Consider the following 15,965-nt stretch of genomic DNA (forward strand, 5'->3'; position numbering starts at 1 on the left):
GCCGGAGATAAAGATAATGTATTCCACTCCCACCTCCCACACAGTGCTGCAGCAACAGAGCCCAGAGGCGTACATGGACACAGGTCAAGTACTTCCCACTCAGTGTCACTTCCTCTCGGGGTGATGAGTTCATCACGGCGCGACAGGTGGCTTGCATACCGGAGATACTCATTTAACAGACACATGTAAAGGATGCCCCTCTCCGGGTGGGATTGGTTGTGTTTTTGTTGAGTGAGCACTTGTGAGTGTGTGTGTGTGTGTGTGTGTGTGTGTGTGTGTGTGTGTGTGTGTGTGTGTGTGTGTGTGTGTGTGTGTGTGTGTGTGTGTGTGTGTGTGTGTGTGTGTGTGTGTGTGTGTGTGTGTGTGTGTGTGTGTCATTCTTCCAGAAGGAAAGCTGTTTTATTTATGTCATCATATACAGGTAATCAGATTCATTTCAAACCAGGAAATAGCTACTTTCAATACCAAGGTATTTATAACAGGCAACCACTTCAAGTACTTGTCCTTGCGTAGTAACAATATACAAAGTGGTCTCCGGTGTCTTTTTGGCTTTCGAAAATAGCATTACTTTAGTTTTATCAACATTTAAAATAAGCTTAAGCTCAGAGAGCTGAGTCTGAATAATATTAAAAACTGCACATGGTTGGTGTGAGGTTATTACGAATTAGGAAATGAGTTGTGTTGCATTTCATGATTAATATGCAAATGTTTCAGGTACATATTCCACAACCTAATTATATTATTTTGTCATGAGGGAGAACTGTGGTGTGAAAAAATAAGGTTCAACCATGGATTCATTTTGATAAATTACACCTCGTTTAAAATGGTTTTTGCTTGGACAAAAACTCAAACATAGAAATCTCTTTTCAAACCATTGGTGGGAACTTCATGTGTTTATCTAGAAGCCCTTCAAATTTGAAGGGCGCTGATTGAAAGCAAATGTTTTTTCTTTAAAAGGTAAATGTGTATGAAGGGGGTTTTGTTACAAAATAGACCAACAGAATAAAGCCTGTGGGTATTAACTGTAGCAGAAATAGTAGATACATCTTCCTCTGTACAGGTAACCTTGTGTAGAGTTGTATTTCAAATTACTACAGCTATGTGTCATATTGATAAAAATCACTTCTACCCACAAAAGTGAGAAAAGGAAATCATTCTTTAAAGTACCAAAAGACCAGAGTTTCTTGCTGACATGATATGCTGGAATGATGTATATTACGTAAAGAAAGGATCAGAATGACCCGATTTGACATATAGAACAGTAATATGTACATGTATCCCTGTAAATACGATGTCCTTTTGTGTTATCTTTTGTTTTATGTTCATGTCGTAACCTACTTGCTGCCATATTGGACAGGTCTCCCTTGAAAAAGAGATTGATGATCTCAAAGGGACCATCTGGTTAAATAAAGATTTAAAAAAATAAAATAAAAATAATAATAATAATATATTTTTTTTAATTTAAAAATCGCGGTAGATTTTGTCAGTCTCACAACGGTATTGAGACATTTATTTACCGCGATATCGCGATATTCAATATATCGTTCAATCCCTAGTAATTTCTAACAATACTAGATAGACGAGACATGTTCCTAAGGATTGGCCCATTTCCTACTGCTATAAATATGACTTATCATATAAATGTTTTTGAATTCTTCTTACATGTCACAACTATCAGACATGATGTTATTATACATCATTTTGCATTAAAGAAGGCTCCACTCAGACCAAACTGCAGCATTTGACACATACTGATTGAAGGCAGGACTGTTTAATAGGCCTGAGAGGCAGAGGATTTATAAAAAATGCATTTCACAAAATATTTCTGGATGGATTGAAACCAGACTAACTGACACGGGGAAACAGATCTTAATGGTGCCATTTACTTATTTACAACTGTTGACTTCTTTGCAAAAGATAAGCGATTGTTTTAGCGCAGCAGACACTCATTAGCTTCTCCCCACAGACACAAATGCATCAAAATGTGCAAAGATTTCAGTTCCTTATTAAATCAGGCTTAGCAGACAATGTGTTTCTCTGGGTGCTGAAGTTGTAATGAGATTCAGCATTAATACTTCAACTTCTTCAATGTTACTGTTGCTTGCATATAAAGTGGTGGTTTGTTGTAATTACAGTAAGCTTCTCAATAAATATAAAAACTGTATTGCTCTTTGTATGCAAATGTCTATTTTTCTTCTGCTATTTCTTCACTGTAGACAAGTATGTTGTGCTTTTTCCCTTAGATTCACTTTTACTAATTATGTACTTAACATCTTCTTCATTAAACACATTTGTTTCCCATCATGATATTTCAATGTCATGTTTTAATATTATTCTGCCTGTCTTCTTTGCGAAATAGCAATTGTATACCTTTCAAGGTTTTGGAGGAAATACATTTTCAAGCAATCAAGTACTTTAGTGTCCTCTTTTAAAGTGATTTTTGAAAACATAAATGGTCCATCTCACCTCTGCATAGTGGGAACCTGCCACATGCAGGGTTTTCAGGGACAGCACTTGTAAATGAGCAACCTAATTCAAGGTACACACAAAGTTTCCACCTAGCCATAACTCATTTCAATCTGATTTGCTATTGAAGTTGAAGCATGAAAGCAGAGTACACCCACCCACACACCTGCTGTCATCGAATAAGAGCCAGCAAATCTGTTCCAATATGAAAAATGTATGTCACAATAATGCTTTGCTTCCGTCAGGAGGAAATAAACAGATTTAAACCAGGCGAAACCAGGCCCAGGAGATAATAGGATTTATTTGTCCGTGTTCTTTGTGTGGATTTTCAACAAAACTGTACCTAACGCAATTAATGACTAAACAAAAAACTGGTGATGGATTTCTGGTAAATGATGACATGTTGAGTGGAGAGTGAAGTGAATTGAGTGAGTCCATGAAAAGAAAAAACCTACATGCTCAAAAAGGTGTTAAACCACTTAAAATGAGAGTATCAAAGCCACTTAGTGCCAAAGTCCAACAGCTTTTAACAGAACAAACGATAATTACAGGTGTTATAACTCTCATGCACTTACAGGAGAGAACACAGCAGTCTGTAACCCATTCCAGGTGGCGTACAGTAGACTACAGTATGCATACAGTACACATACTTTCCCACTGGGACTCTAAAGAAACTTGACATTTGCCTCGCTTTAGTGCCTCGGTGGGTTTCAGTGCATACACTGTGCTTTAAATCCAGGCCAGTTTTTCTTTCTTTCTTTTTTTCTAAATGTCCTCGCAAGCTCTCCTCATCTCTCCCTCAGCTTTTGAGCAATGATGCACCTTGAAGATAAGCTTTAAAAAAGACTGTTTGTGTGCATACATTGAGACCAAGCACAGCTATTTGTTAGAGGCACAGCTTGGAGTAATATATCCAAAAGGGACAGTTTTACAGGAGCGTTAATGTTTTCGTGTCTAGCCTTGATGAGTGGTTGTTTGTGGACCTGGAGAACTGCAAACATGAGTCTACATAAAGGAAATAAACAGTGTATTTACACAGCTGCTATGAAGTGAACTATCCATTTTTAGCTCTGCTTGAAAAGGTGTCTGTGTATGTGTTGTGTGTAGGCTTAGTTTCTCGCTGTGTGTTTGTGTACAGTACCTTTATAGCAGAGGTGGCAATCTGGAGGTGGTGCAGTCGCCTAAGGGTGCTCTCTCGATCTGTGAAGTAAGAAGCAGCCAGCTGATGGAGCAGCTCTAGAGACACCACTGAGCTGTTGCTGCTACCCTCCGACTTCTTATTCAGCTTCTGCTTGTCCAGGAAAATGGTCAAGGACTCCTCTCCTGTGGATCAATAAACAATTGTTAAATCGAGTAAGTATTGAATTATCTTGTTATTGTGCTTACCTGGAAATGACTGAAGAGTCACTTCAATTATAGCGGTTTACCATGCCAGTGCGGCAGGCTGATATTATCCTTAGTAGAAAATAAGTGACATTCTGCTTTATATTGTGCAGAAAATGTATAATTGTTCTTTTGCTTTGCTCTCTTTCCTCAGAAAATTACAGATCTATTAACAACGCCATACCACATTAGGATGTATTTGACATTGTCCTCTGATTTAATAAGAGTTTTGTTTTTCTTTATATGTATCTTTTACACATTAGAAGTACAAGTATACATGGGTCCGTTGAAATAATGTAGAAAAAAAACAAGATACTGATTTAAAGGGCAATGTAATGTCTAAAAAATAATCAAGTGTGTCCAAGTCTTGCTGAGCAATGCCAGTCACTCCTGTTAACTAACTATATTTACATTTGAATCATTCTAGAAAGTCAGAGCTGGCACAGCTCAGTGTATTTACTGGAATTAATCCCAACGCCCACCTCCTGAATTATCCAACAGGCACTCTCAACTTAAGTTTTAATAGCAGCATTTGAAAATGGAGAATAACACACTGAATGTCTGATAAAGAGCTGGAAGATAGTTGTTTAACATAGCATTTTGGCATTTAGCTAGCATCCTCCACATACATTCGCAGTACTGTAGCTTGCTAATGCTAATAACATAGCAATTGTGAGTTTGCGCCATATTTTCCAAAATGCCAGTGGAGCTCTTTTTTATTTGTTGTCTTCCTGTTCGACAGTTTAAACATAAAGTGTTTTGTGTTACAATTCTATTTTATTTTCGAGGGAGGGGGGGGGGATAGGACAAGAGGAGAGGATGTTGAATATTCAACCCAGTCTCACAGCATTTTGTGTTATAGTCACGAAATGTAATCTATTGATTCGTGTTCACCAACATGATTTCCCCCTTTTTTTTAAAGCAATGTATTTCTATTAGTAGTGTGTTTCGTGCCTGCACCACGTATTTTTGTCCGGTCGGGTCTTGGACGACCGGAAGCTGTGTGGTTCATAAAAACATTTTCTTACTCAATATCAAGCCACGATTATTGTTTTTATTATTTCTTTTTATAAATTCTATAATGTTGGGACTTTTTTTGCCGTCTGTGAGGAAAATAAATGGGGCTCAGAGTCACAGAATACTGAAATCTATATTTTTTACATATGTTTTTCCTTCTAATTTGTTATTCTTTTCTAAATAACACACTGTTAATTACTCAACAATAACACACAATTATCCTTGTTTTTATTTATTTGTTTAATTTTATAATCTTGGGCTTTTATGCCATCCGTCAGGAACTGAATTTCAAAATAATGTCACTGGAAACAGACGTAGGCCTATATATGGGATATTTCGAGCGTCATTGAACTACACACCCACTGAACTGATTACCCAAGATCCTCAGCTATGGTTGAAGCTCAGTGATTGGATGTTTTAGCCGCAATGCACGTTGGGAATGGATATGGTGTTTATGCGATATGAAATCCGAAAACATAAATAAAAAAAATGAAAATAATACTTTAATCCGAGTGTGCTTGCTTTTCTCTTTGGAAGTCATCACATAAATGCATTGTAATACACAGTTTGGCTGCATTAAATATTACACATCTGCCGTAGTTCTTTATTTATAGAGCCCTGATTAGAAGACTTCTGGACAAACTGGAAGAACCGCCACCGAAACGGAATACGTGACGTGGATCATAAATATATCAGCAACCACCTAGTAGTTAAAGCACATTATTGCATTTTTTTGTTGAATATGTTATTTTTGATGAAAAACATATTAAGAGTACATACAAAATAGGGGGAGAGTAGAAGGTCAATCATAGAATTATAGAATATAAAAAAGTCAAGTAGATACTATCATTGATCTGTACAATAAAACAGTTTAGTGCATGATGTACAAAGATATTAATATGAGGATGTGCAAAACAGACAAACTAATGAACCTTTATTTAAACATTAAAGAATACTTTAGGTTAAGGTCTTCTTTTAAATAATAAAAAAGCTTTGGGGGTATCTACAGATAAATATTAAGCCTGACAAAGTACTTAACGTCTAATATATTGCTTTCCTGCGATGTTATGTTGAAGCACTTATTTAGTGGGAATGCTGACACAGCATTCCAACTATCTGTTATGCTACGCACAAAATTATTTATTATTCCACCAGGTTATTTTGCACCTCTTCTTCTCCCACATGTAACATCACAGAAACTCTGTTCAAACATCAAAACGTTCAGCTCGGTCGGGAATCGATGGCTATTACTTTTAGCATTCACAACTTTCATAATTCCAGAGATACATCCCATAATTCATCAAACTTTTAACATGGAAGTCAATGGAGAAACTCTTCAGACTTGAATAATCTTCATGCAACTTCAACTGCTAACTGCTCCTTCATACTTTCACTCAGAAACCTCATTCCAACTTTAATATGTTACACATCTTTCTGAGATTATTCGTGTAACACAACTTTTAAATCTGATTCTTACTTTTAGAGATATTAAACATTGTTCAGACCTTGGTAAAGAGGCCTTCTTCACATTTTAGAGTGTGTGATGTCACAGCTAGAGTGGAGGACAGATTTCATTTTGCCTTCATATTTTATTTTACTGTAAACCTGCCATAATTCCCAAACCCTACATTCCTGAGACATCATTTATAACCCTAACCCTAACCCATTACATTACATGTCACTTGTTAGACACTTTTATCCAAAGCGACTTACATACTCAATACTGTGGGCAATCCCCACAGGAGCAATTTGGGGTGAAGTGTCTCAGGGACACAACCACATGCTGACTGCAGTGGGGTTTGGCATGAGAAACGTAGGAAAACATCTCGTAAACATCTCGTAGCTTGAAAAATAAAAATAGATTAAACAAAATAATTAAACAAAATGCCTCTTGAGGGCATGAAGTGACAAAAACGTTCAACATGTCTCCATTAAACCCCATTGTAAGTTCAGCCTCATCTTTCCCCACCAAAGCAGCCGCACACCTTTAGTTAATCTGCCAAAAAGGCCACATTATTAACCCGAAAGTAAATAAAAACAAGGATAATTGTGTGTTATTGTTAAGTAAATAACAGTGTGTTATTTAGAAAAGAATAACACATTTTTTAACAAAAATACATATTTCAGTATTCTGAGCCCCATTTATTTTCCTCACGGATGGCAAAAAAGTCAGACATTATAGAATTAAAATAAAAACAATAATCGTGGCTTGATATTGAGTAAGAAAATGTTTTTATGAACCACACAGCTTCCGGTCTTCCAAGACCCGACCGGACAAAAAGACGTGCTGCAGGCACGAAACACACTACTAATAGAAATACATTCTAGCAGGTCACCCTTGAAAAAGAGATCAATGATCTCAATGGGATTCACCTGCACAAATAAAGGTTTGAAATGAAACATTGCTTTTAAAATTGTTCTGTGTGACACGAAAAAAAGGGGAAATTGTGTTGGTGAACACGAATCAATAGATTAAATGTTGTGACTATAACACGAAATGCCGTGAGACTGGGTTGGAATATTAGGCATGCTAACTTTGGCTTTCACTCCTAGCTTCAAGGATGGGGCACAACCTTACCTACATTTGGTGGGAATTTAGATTATTATATTATAGAGTTGTGAATGATTGTATATGTGGTTAGAGTAATATGCTAATACGTTAGCCAACACCTTTTTCGGTCAGTATACTATTGATTTGTTTTTTCCATCATTCCAAGAGTCACAAAGAGATTACAATTCTAATCTTAGCTGGGGTTGAGTATGTAACCATTTATTATTTACTATACTCTGCACTATATTTACCCCATTCCATTGAATTTAAGTAATTTAATTATGAATATAAATGTATCAATTACGGTCAAAGGCATGTTGAATTTTTAAATCAGAATGTACTGAGACTACAGTAATTTGTTTATGTTATAGGGAGTGGAAGCTGAGATTGATTTCAAGGCACTCCCAAAAAAAGCCATTTGAGGATAAGGGAAAGAAAAATAGAAATACCCAATTAACTGGGAAAAATGAAAGAGTCTTTTGAAAGAACAATGAGGCTCTCGCAGGATGGACAGACGTTGTATTGTTGCAGTCTCTACAATCACTAACAAACATGTTTCATTGCTTTCACAACATTTATTATTGACAGTATTTTTATTTTTGTCAGTCATGAAGTCAATTTATTCACTTCAAAACCGCAAAGTTGACTTCACAGCTCAATGTAACCATGGCTGGAGAGTCAGCCATAACAAGCAAGAAAGAGATGAACACGGTCGAACAAAAGACAGAGAAAATGAGATTGGGGATGTGTGCAATCGCTCAGCCCCGGCCTCATCAGTATGCAGACTGGCTCAGACTATTTAGTGGAGGCTGTTAATTACATATAGAGTCTAACTATCAGTCTGCTGCTGCATTCATCTCTGTCTCCGTCTCCCATGCTGATGCCACCGTCTAGAAACCCAGTGATAAGAGGAGCCTAAGTTAGATGGGGAGGGATGCAAACCTTACACATCAAATAAATAACATCCGAATGTTTGTTGGGAGTTGCCTCACTCTATTACTCTCATTATTCCTATTACTACTATATTTATTTTAAATAAATGTTATTCATTTGATCTTTTCTCTTTTTTTCCTTTTACGTTTCATTCAGGTACATATTTTTAACATGCTTTTGTTTTCAGGACACGCGATAAGGCATGGTTTGATCTACTTCCTATGAAGAAATATGTTTTTTATGTTGGTCATGTAAACCAACTCTATAACAGAAAGTTAAAAAGAAAATCCTAATCTAAAGCCCATTATGTTTTTTACTAATGCAAGTCCCTGGGCTTGTAAATGTCCTTTAACTCTGATAGTAATAATGATGTTGGATGCTGAAGTGTTTTATACTCACTATCAATTTTCTACAAGAAACAACAAAGTGTAAAAATGCACTCGTATATCTGGGCTGCTATGAGGTGACAAGGATCAGCAGTGTATCAACATCATGAGGTCGTCACACAGGTCTCAGCCCTGTTTTGTCGGACGCACACGATCGATAGCCCTTGCGATTCTGTTTTGTGAGTTACTTCTCTCCTCGGAGATCGGGGTAACAAGAAATCCAATAAAAACAGAGACATATGCTGAGAAACGGGTCAATGTAATCCCTCATCTGCTTTGTAAGGCCCTTGTAGCTCCGTGCAATGATCATCATAGTGAAGGAGGAAAAGGAAATAACTGTGGGAAACAACCTCTGATGAATTCTGCAGGTCACTTGACATTTTTCCTTGAAAAGAATATCAGCAGGAATAGATTCTACTCTTCTGAAGCACTCGACTTGCAAAGCTATAATTCCTCTGAGAACCAAAATGAGTAGGTCTCTATTTTTGGTATTTCCCGACATTTCATAACCCGAGAATAAAGGCGAGTGTGTCACTTCCTTACCTCCCAGGGTAGCAGAGACGAGGAAGTGCGTCCCGTACTTCTTGATGAGGTTTTCGTTGATTTGCTGCAGGGTTGGCCGTCGCCCCAGTAACCGCAGGTTTCGCAGGAACTCTGGCGCTAAGGGCAACGGAGCTTTGAGGAAATCTCTCTTCTCTGTTGCCAGGCTGTTCACCTTCCAGTGGCTGAACTCCCTGAAAATAGGAATACAGAAAAAGGTGAATACTCACTCAGTTCAAATTGCTTTTAAACAGGAGAGCTTAACAGCATTATGGACACATTCACACACAAAAGAGGTCTGAAAGGTTCTGAAGCGGGCCAGAATAACAGAAGTTTAAAGCAACATACACATTACTGTAGAATAAACTCCCCTTACATTGTCACACATGTCTGATCACATTTACCTAATACCCCATCTTTCTACATTGAGTTTGCATTTGATTATGGTCATCAATAATGTAATGTTTATTTTTCTTTTATTATACATTTATTGTAAATTCATTGAAAAAATGTAATACTGTTTTTACAAAATGCTGTATTTTTCTCTACAGTTAATCAGAATCAGAATGTATTTGTTAGGCCAACAGAGAGGACATTTACATAGTCAGAGCAGAAAGACAATGTTATACTACAACCTTGTGGTTATAGGAATTGGGTAGCACAAAAAGAAAAGTAGAAGAATACCAGTGACAGTAGAATAATGCCATTGAAATTGAAACATGTGTAATGTTTCTGGTAAGATGTCAATATGAACATCAGCAGATACTCTTGATTGTCTATTTTTGCAATAAACTATGTGCGACACGGCAGAAACAAAAATAGCTTAGACTTAGGCTGCTCTGAACTATTAACATTGGCACTAAAATGAAAAGGCAGAGGTTCTGCGCCCCTTTTTTTAAATCACGAAAATCGAATTGGTATCATCATTTTAGACATTTAACCCAATCACTGCAATTAATCAAACATTTTTCCTATGTATTTAATTGCAAGTGGACTTCAAAACTCAAAAAGATACGGACGGAATGGTTCTATGTATATTACAAACTCTATAATTGTCTTCATCTTATTAAATCCCATGAAAATATTAGAACCAAACTAAATGTTGGTTTTAATATTGTTTTGTCCTCAAGTACTTTAATTAAGGCTCAGTTATTAACAAGAACAATTAGGCCCTGTAGTTTTAAATTCAAACACAAGTAAACATTGTATTTATTAGGGAAACATGGTGCTGTAATGAGGCGGCAGCACAGTGTGTGTGTTTCTGCCTCAAAATACTCAAAACAACGAACTCCATAGTCCATCTTAATGGCAATGAAGGAGCGTTTCAATCATTGTGGCACGCCAATGCAGCTTTGTCATACAGATAAATGGGATATGTCAGGCTGTGAGTCACATTACTTGTTGGACCCATTTAATTTTGGTGTTGGTAATGACAAAAACACATATATAAACCATCACCAGCATTATCCATAAAGATCTGACTGTTCCTGGTCCTTAGCTCCCCGGACAAATATCGTGCAGAAGCAAAGAACTCATTTAAATTCAACTGGTCAACAGCACAGCAACAGAGAGAGATGAGTCCTGAAAATTCATCAATTTTAAGTAGCTGATAATCATTTTATCACTTTACTCCAGCCACAGCGGAACCCCAAGGTATTTGAGCATTATGCAAATACCAGGAGAAAAGTACCGATCCACCTCATTTGAATTAATTTGCTGGCAAAACAAACAGCGTTAAACATTAGCACATTATGTATGCATTTTCTCTGAACAAAATATCAGCAGTGACAGTCTTTTCCCCCGGAGTACTCTCCCTTACACACACACAAACACACACACTCCGAAAAATACACAGAGGGAGGTACATATACTGTATCATTGTCTTATTTTTTACTCGCTGCTCTTTCAGTGACTTTTTTGAGGTCAATAGTTTACTTTTACCAGCAGAACTAAACTGTATTGTGCTGTTAATATCATTATAAAAACACTTGCATGCATACAATAGGCCTAGTCCCTTAATAATACTCATATGGTCATTCAGACTGCACCCCTGTAAAGACAGCAATGTAATTAGTTTGTAGCTGCTACGTTGCATATTTGTCTTCAAAGGAGAGCTCAGATTTGTAACCATTTAGTACAATCCATGACAAAGCTTTCATCTAAAGGAATGGCCCCAGGAGCATGCAGTCAACTTGTGCTTCATTAGGAGGTTTATTCTTACATAATGAACCAATGTATGTCTGTAGCCCGGACACAGATGCAGTGCAAATTGTACAAGCTATTATTAATGCTGGCCACATTGTGTTTCCTTCATGAAAGCAGGGCAACACAGGGAAACTAAGTCTGAAGGGCATGATTATTAAAACATGTATATTTAGAAAAGATAATTAGACTGAAAACACAAGAGAAGCTACAGCAACTTGTTCAATGCCTGTCTTTATTCCCATCCATTCTGAAAGTTATCAGCCCATTTTATAGCTGTCAGAACGTATCATGAGCATTACAAAGGTTCAGATGGGCACAACACATTGTGAAACGGTCACTGTTTTCAATACGTGCTGTGGAATTAAACAAACCCCCCCCCCACACACACACACACACACACACACAGGATACTGAGAGTGCACTTTCAGGGATGACTTTGTAACATAAACGGCTTATTCAACTGTTTACCTTGCAATCACTGTGGCAGAGGATAAAATGATTTACTTTGTGATAACTTTGTGATAAAACCCTGTCTCATAGTATTATAAACTGCTGTGTAACTGTTTGTTGTTTGATGACCCTTCAAACGAGGAGATCTGTTATACAAACTGATCTCCCTTGATCATATAAGTCATGTACTTGAAACTAAATCCCCACACCGGCACCATAAAGAGAGTCTTTTACTGAATGCAGTTACTAACCCTAACTCCCAGAATGGTAAACACATAAGAAAGATATGTGCCTTATTAATTAGCATTTTGTCTTATAATAAATAATTGTAGCCATAGAGTGTACAAAAGATGTAGAAGTAATCCATATGACATTGATTCTGAAGACCACTTTAAAGCATTGAGTTTTGCCATTTGGCTGTTGAGATGTGGTTTATCTTGATTCCGAAGTGATTCGGAAGAGTGAGTGGTACATCCAAATGTTAAATAGGCATTTGTCGGCAACCTTAGTCTAAGGCTAGAGCCACACAAGGATGATAACGCAAACGGACCGAAATCGTTATCAAAACAGTCTTCCGTCCACACGTAACAGGCACCAGAAACGTGTCCGTTCGAACCGTTTGAAAGCGATGGAGACGCTGTAGTACATATGCCGGGCCTGTAAGTGGCGCTGTACTTCCGCCACAAAATATACCAAAAGCAGCGAAGAAGACTTATTGCGCATGCATGGTTGCCATGGTTGCCCTTCTGTTTATTCTCCGCGCTGGATTGAGCAGTAGAGGTGGGGTTTCGCCGATCAACATGTCCGTTAAAGTTTCAATCTTCCAGACAAAATTAGAAAAGTGCCGGTCTTCTTTGTTATTTATTGAGCTTTAAAACAAATGAATAACGACTCTATATAATAATATAAGAATAATACACGGAGGAAGGAGCCTCTCTTTTCCTCCCCCTCTCCTCACAGCCCGTCAGTATCCGTGGTCTCATAAAGCTGGCTGATCCAGTAATGAGTGACCCGACAGTAAAAATAAACATATTTATAACTAGTTTATGTAGTTTGAGAGGTAATTAAAATAGCTAAGGGTGATGATCTAACTTGAAGTGTGTGTTTTGTTCCGCTCTTCACTCCATCACAGTGGGCGGAGCTGCAGGTGATCATGCAGAGCTGCGTGTCTCCTCTCCTGTCCGATTACTTAGACTTCACTCGCGTTTATGTCCATATCGATCAAATCTAGCTGGAAGCTCCTGCTGGGTGCACTGTCCTGCGAGATACCGGGACCTGGCTCGAAACACTGGGGCTATTGCGTCATCGTTACCAGGAAATGATCGTATAGGCGTAAACACGGAGCCGTTTGCCCCCCCCAGAGCGTTTAGTTCGCAGATCTACCCACCTTGGGACCCGTTAGCGTTATCGTTATCGTTTTATGCGTTTCCATGTCGGCCTCGTGTGGCAGAACCGTCTATCTGATAGAGAACTGTAGCAGATACGACCGTTATCGTCCTCGTGTGGCTGCAGCCTAAAAGTTAGCCTAAGACAAAAACACAGACAACACACAGACTGGAAAACACCCTAAAAGTCACCTTTAAATCACACGGTAGCCACACCATAAAAAAATCCTGTTTTACTGTCTATTTTACTCTTAATTTAACTATCATTTACAGTGAACATCATGCTGTATTTAAGATGGCGACTGAGACCATGAAAGTATTAAGACAATGTTAACAAAAGTAAAAAATCAAGTAAAAATTGGGTACACTTTCTCATGGACTTCTAAACAATTGGACTTATTTTGCAAACAGTGTAGTCACCCCTTGCTTATGGAACTTATCAAATATTTGCATAATCATTTGATGAAACAGTTCAACAGTAGGCCTATATTCTATTTGTAGTTCATTTTAGTTGATCTTTAGTGCATACTTTAATGAGTCAGTCATATGGAAGGCAATGGAAAGCAGACATTGCCATCTTATGAATACCCTCTAAACACCCACACATGTCATATGAATAATAACTGAGATGTGTTTCAGGGGCACCTACTCCATCTACAGTTCCATGCACTTGTATTTAACTTTCCTGCAGTATACCCTTTTATTACAGCCAATCTAAGTACACTATACAAACAGATAGATTTATTATCCCTCAGTTTCAGTGCATGAGCGTAGCAAAGCTCTGTAATGTTTGCGCTCAATGCTTTATCCTTCACACCGACCCTAATTCATGATGATTGCTACCTGCTTGTTTTTCAAACTGCCTGCCTTCACATTACAGTAGTTTGGACCCAATAGCAGGACAATGATTACTATCTATAGTCTATTACTAGCCAATTCTATTGCACTGCAAGAAATACCACCTTGGTGAAGATTGTCCTGTTCATTTTTCCTTGACACTGTTTCAGTGAAACCAGGTTTTCTGACTGTTCTTAGCGGCAAACTGTTGTGAAATGACGTGGAAATCATAAAATGACAATTTCAGTTTCTACTATACTGATAAAAGATCTAATCCAGATAAACAAATTCAAATATTGTATTTGTATTACTGTTTATCTAGTGAAGAAGTGCATGACAACATCTTGTACAACATTAAAAACATTTGTGAACTGTTTTCATAGTATTAGGAGTAAGGTAATGGGTATACAGTATCTACATCAATGTGGTAGCCCTTACTCAATGCTGATAGGATACTGGTTTCAAGGGCACTGCTTCTACCACTTGTAGGAGCAGTGGTATTAACCTCAGATTGACAAGAACCATGCAAATGGAAATTAACACTGGATATGAAACTGCACAATATCACTTTGATGGTTGTGGTCATTTAGAAAAATTCGAAGAAAAACACCATCAGCACCCCCATCCACTCCATACCCATGTTGATGGTTAGCAACCGGCAATGTAAAAATTGTTATAAAAAAAAAAAAAAGATTAAAAAAAAAATCATAATTTGAAAAATTATTGATTCGAAAATAATATGATGCAGTACTATTACGTCTGGGTCTCTGTGTTTCATTAAAGCTCGGCTCTGTGTGTGTGGAACGAGCCATTTTGTGTGCGCGAGAGAGAGAGCGCACCGGTACCGGAGATCGTTGTTGTTAGCTTCTGGTGCTAGCGAGCTATGCTAACGGATATAAGGAGTCTTTTCAACAACAAAGTGGAGGAGAGTCCTCTCCTGTCAGACTGAGAGACTCAGTGAGCTAAAGGACTCTCTCAGTGGATCTCAAACGTTTTGGTCACCATTAATGTAAACAATTATTTCCGAGGCACACGTTTATATGATCATTATTGTTTTAAAAAAATAAGAGAATAAATGAAAAACAGGTATGAAATACTATATGACACTAAAACAACAATAAAGTTTAAAAGGGGAGTGATTTGTAAAATATCCATAAAGAAAAAGTAAATCTGTTCACAGTTCTGTTTCATCTGGGTGTTGAGAGAGGTATCCATAGATCTCTTCATGTTGCTCTCAAAGTGCACCAGATTGATGCTTTTAACTTCAAGATTGAAAAAAATATCTTCGCGGGGGAGCTTGCCCCCGGACCCCCCTATGTGAGGTCCACACACCACCTATAAAAATAGCACTTTACCCCTGCTTACACCTATATGCCGTGAGCTGATTATCGAGCCTTCATTGTAACAGTCGCGGGTACATAGTGTATATGCGTGTGGAGTGTTGCAGTAGAACATTCCGCTGTAGCGACCGGTACATTAATGGGAAACCCTAAATGTTTGAGCACCCTCTATGAAACGTCAAGCTACCCCACAGAACCCCCAAAATAAATCTCTGGCGCCGCCACTGAGCCTGACTATTTGTGTTGGGGGGGCCCGACTTTTTTTTTTCTCCAAAGGGGGGGCCTGACAGAAAAAGTTTGAGAACCACTGGCTTAAAACAACATCAGTTCATTGTTGGGTTCATAAAAAAGGTGGTTTGGGTTGAAAAAAAAAACTATAAAGGTAAAAATAAGGTTGATAACTCAAAGACACCATGTTTTACTATGCATGTCATTACTACGGTCACTGCAGATTAGTGGAATCTTCTTGTAT

General features: G+C 37.8%; 1 protein-coding gene across 1 annotated transcript in view; it reads right to left on the reverse strand.

The window, feature by feature from the left end:
* brinp2 (bone morphogenetic protein/retinoic acid inducible neural-specific 2) overlaps positions 1–15,965 on the reverse strand; it is a 207,182-nt gene that overhangs the window by 55,313 nt on the left and 135,904 nt on the right. Inside the window, exons 3-4 of the mRNA XM_034196280.1 lie at positions 9,280–9,470; positions 3,608–3,789 (exon numbers count right to left, since the gene is read on the reverse strand). Coding sequence (XP_034052171.1) covers positions 3,608–3,789; positions 9,280–9,470 — 373 coding nt within the window. The remainder of the gene's footprint in view (positions 1–3,607; positions 3,790–9,279; positions 9,471–15,965) is intronic.

Source organism: Gymnodraco acuticeps, unplaced genomic scaffold (genome assembly GCF_902827175.1).
Source record: "Gymnodraco acuticeps unplaced genomic scaffold, fGymAcu1.1, whole genome shotgun sequence".
NCBI lineage: Eukaryota > Metazoa > Chordata > Actinopteri > Perciformes > Bathydraconidae > Gymnodraco > Gymnodraco acuticeps.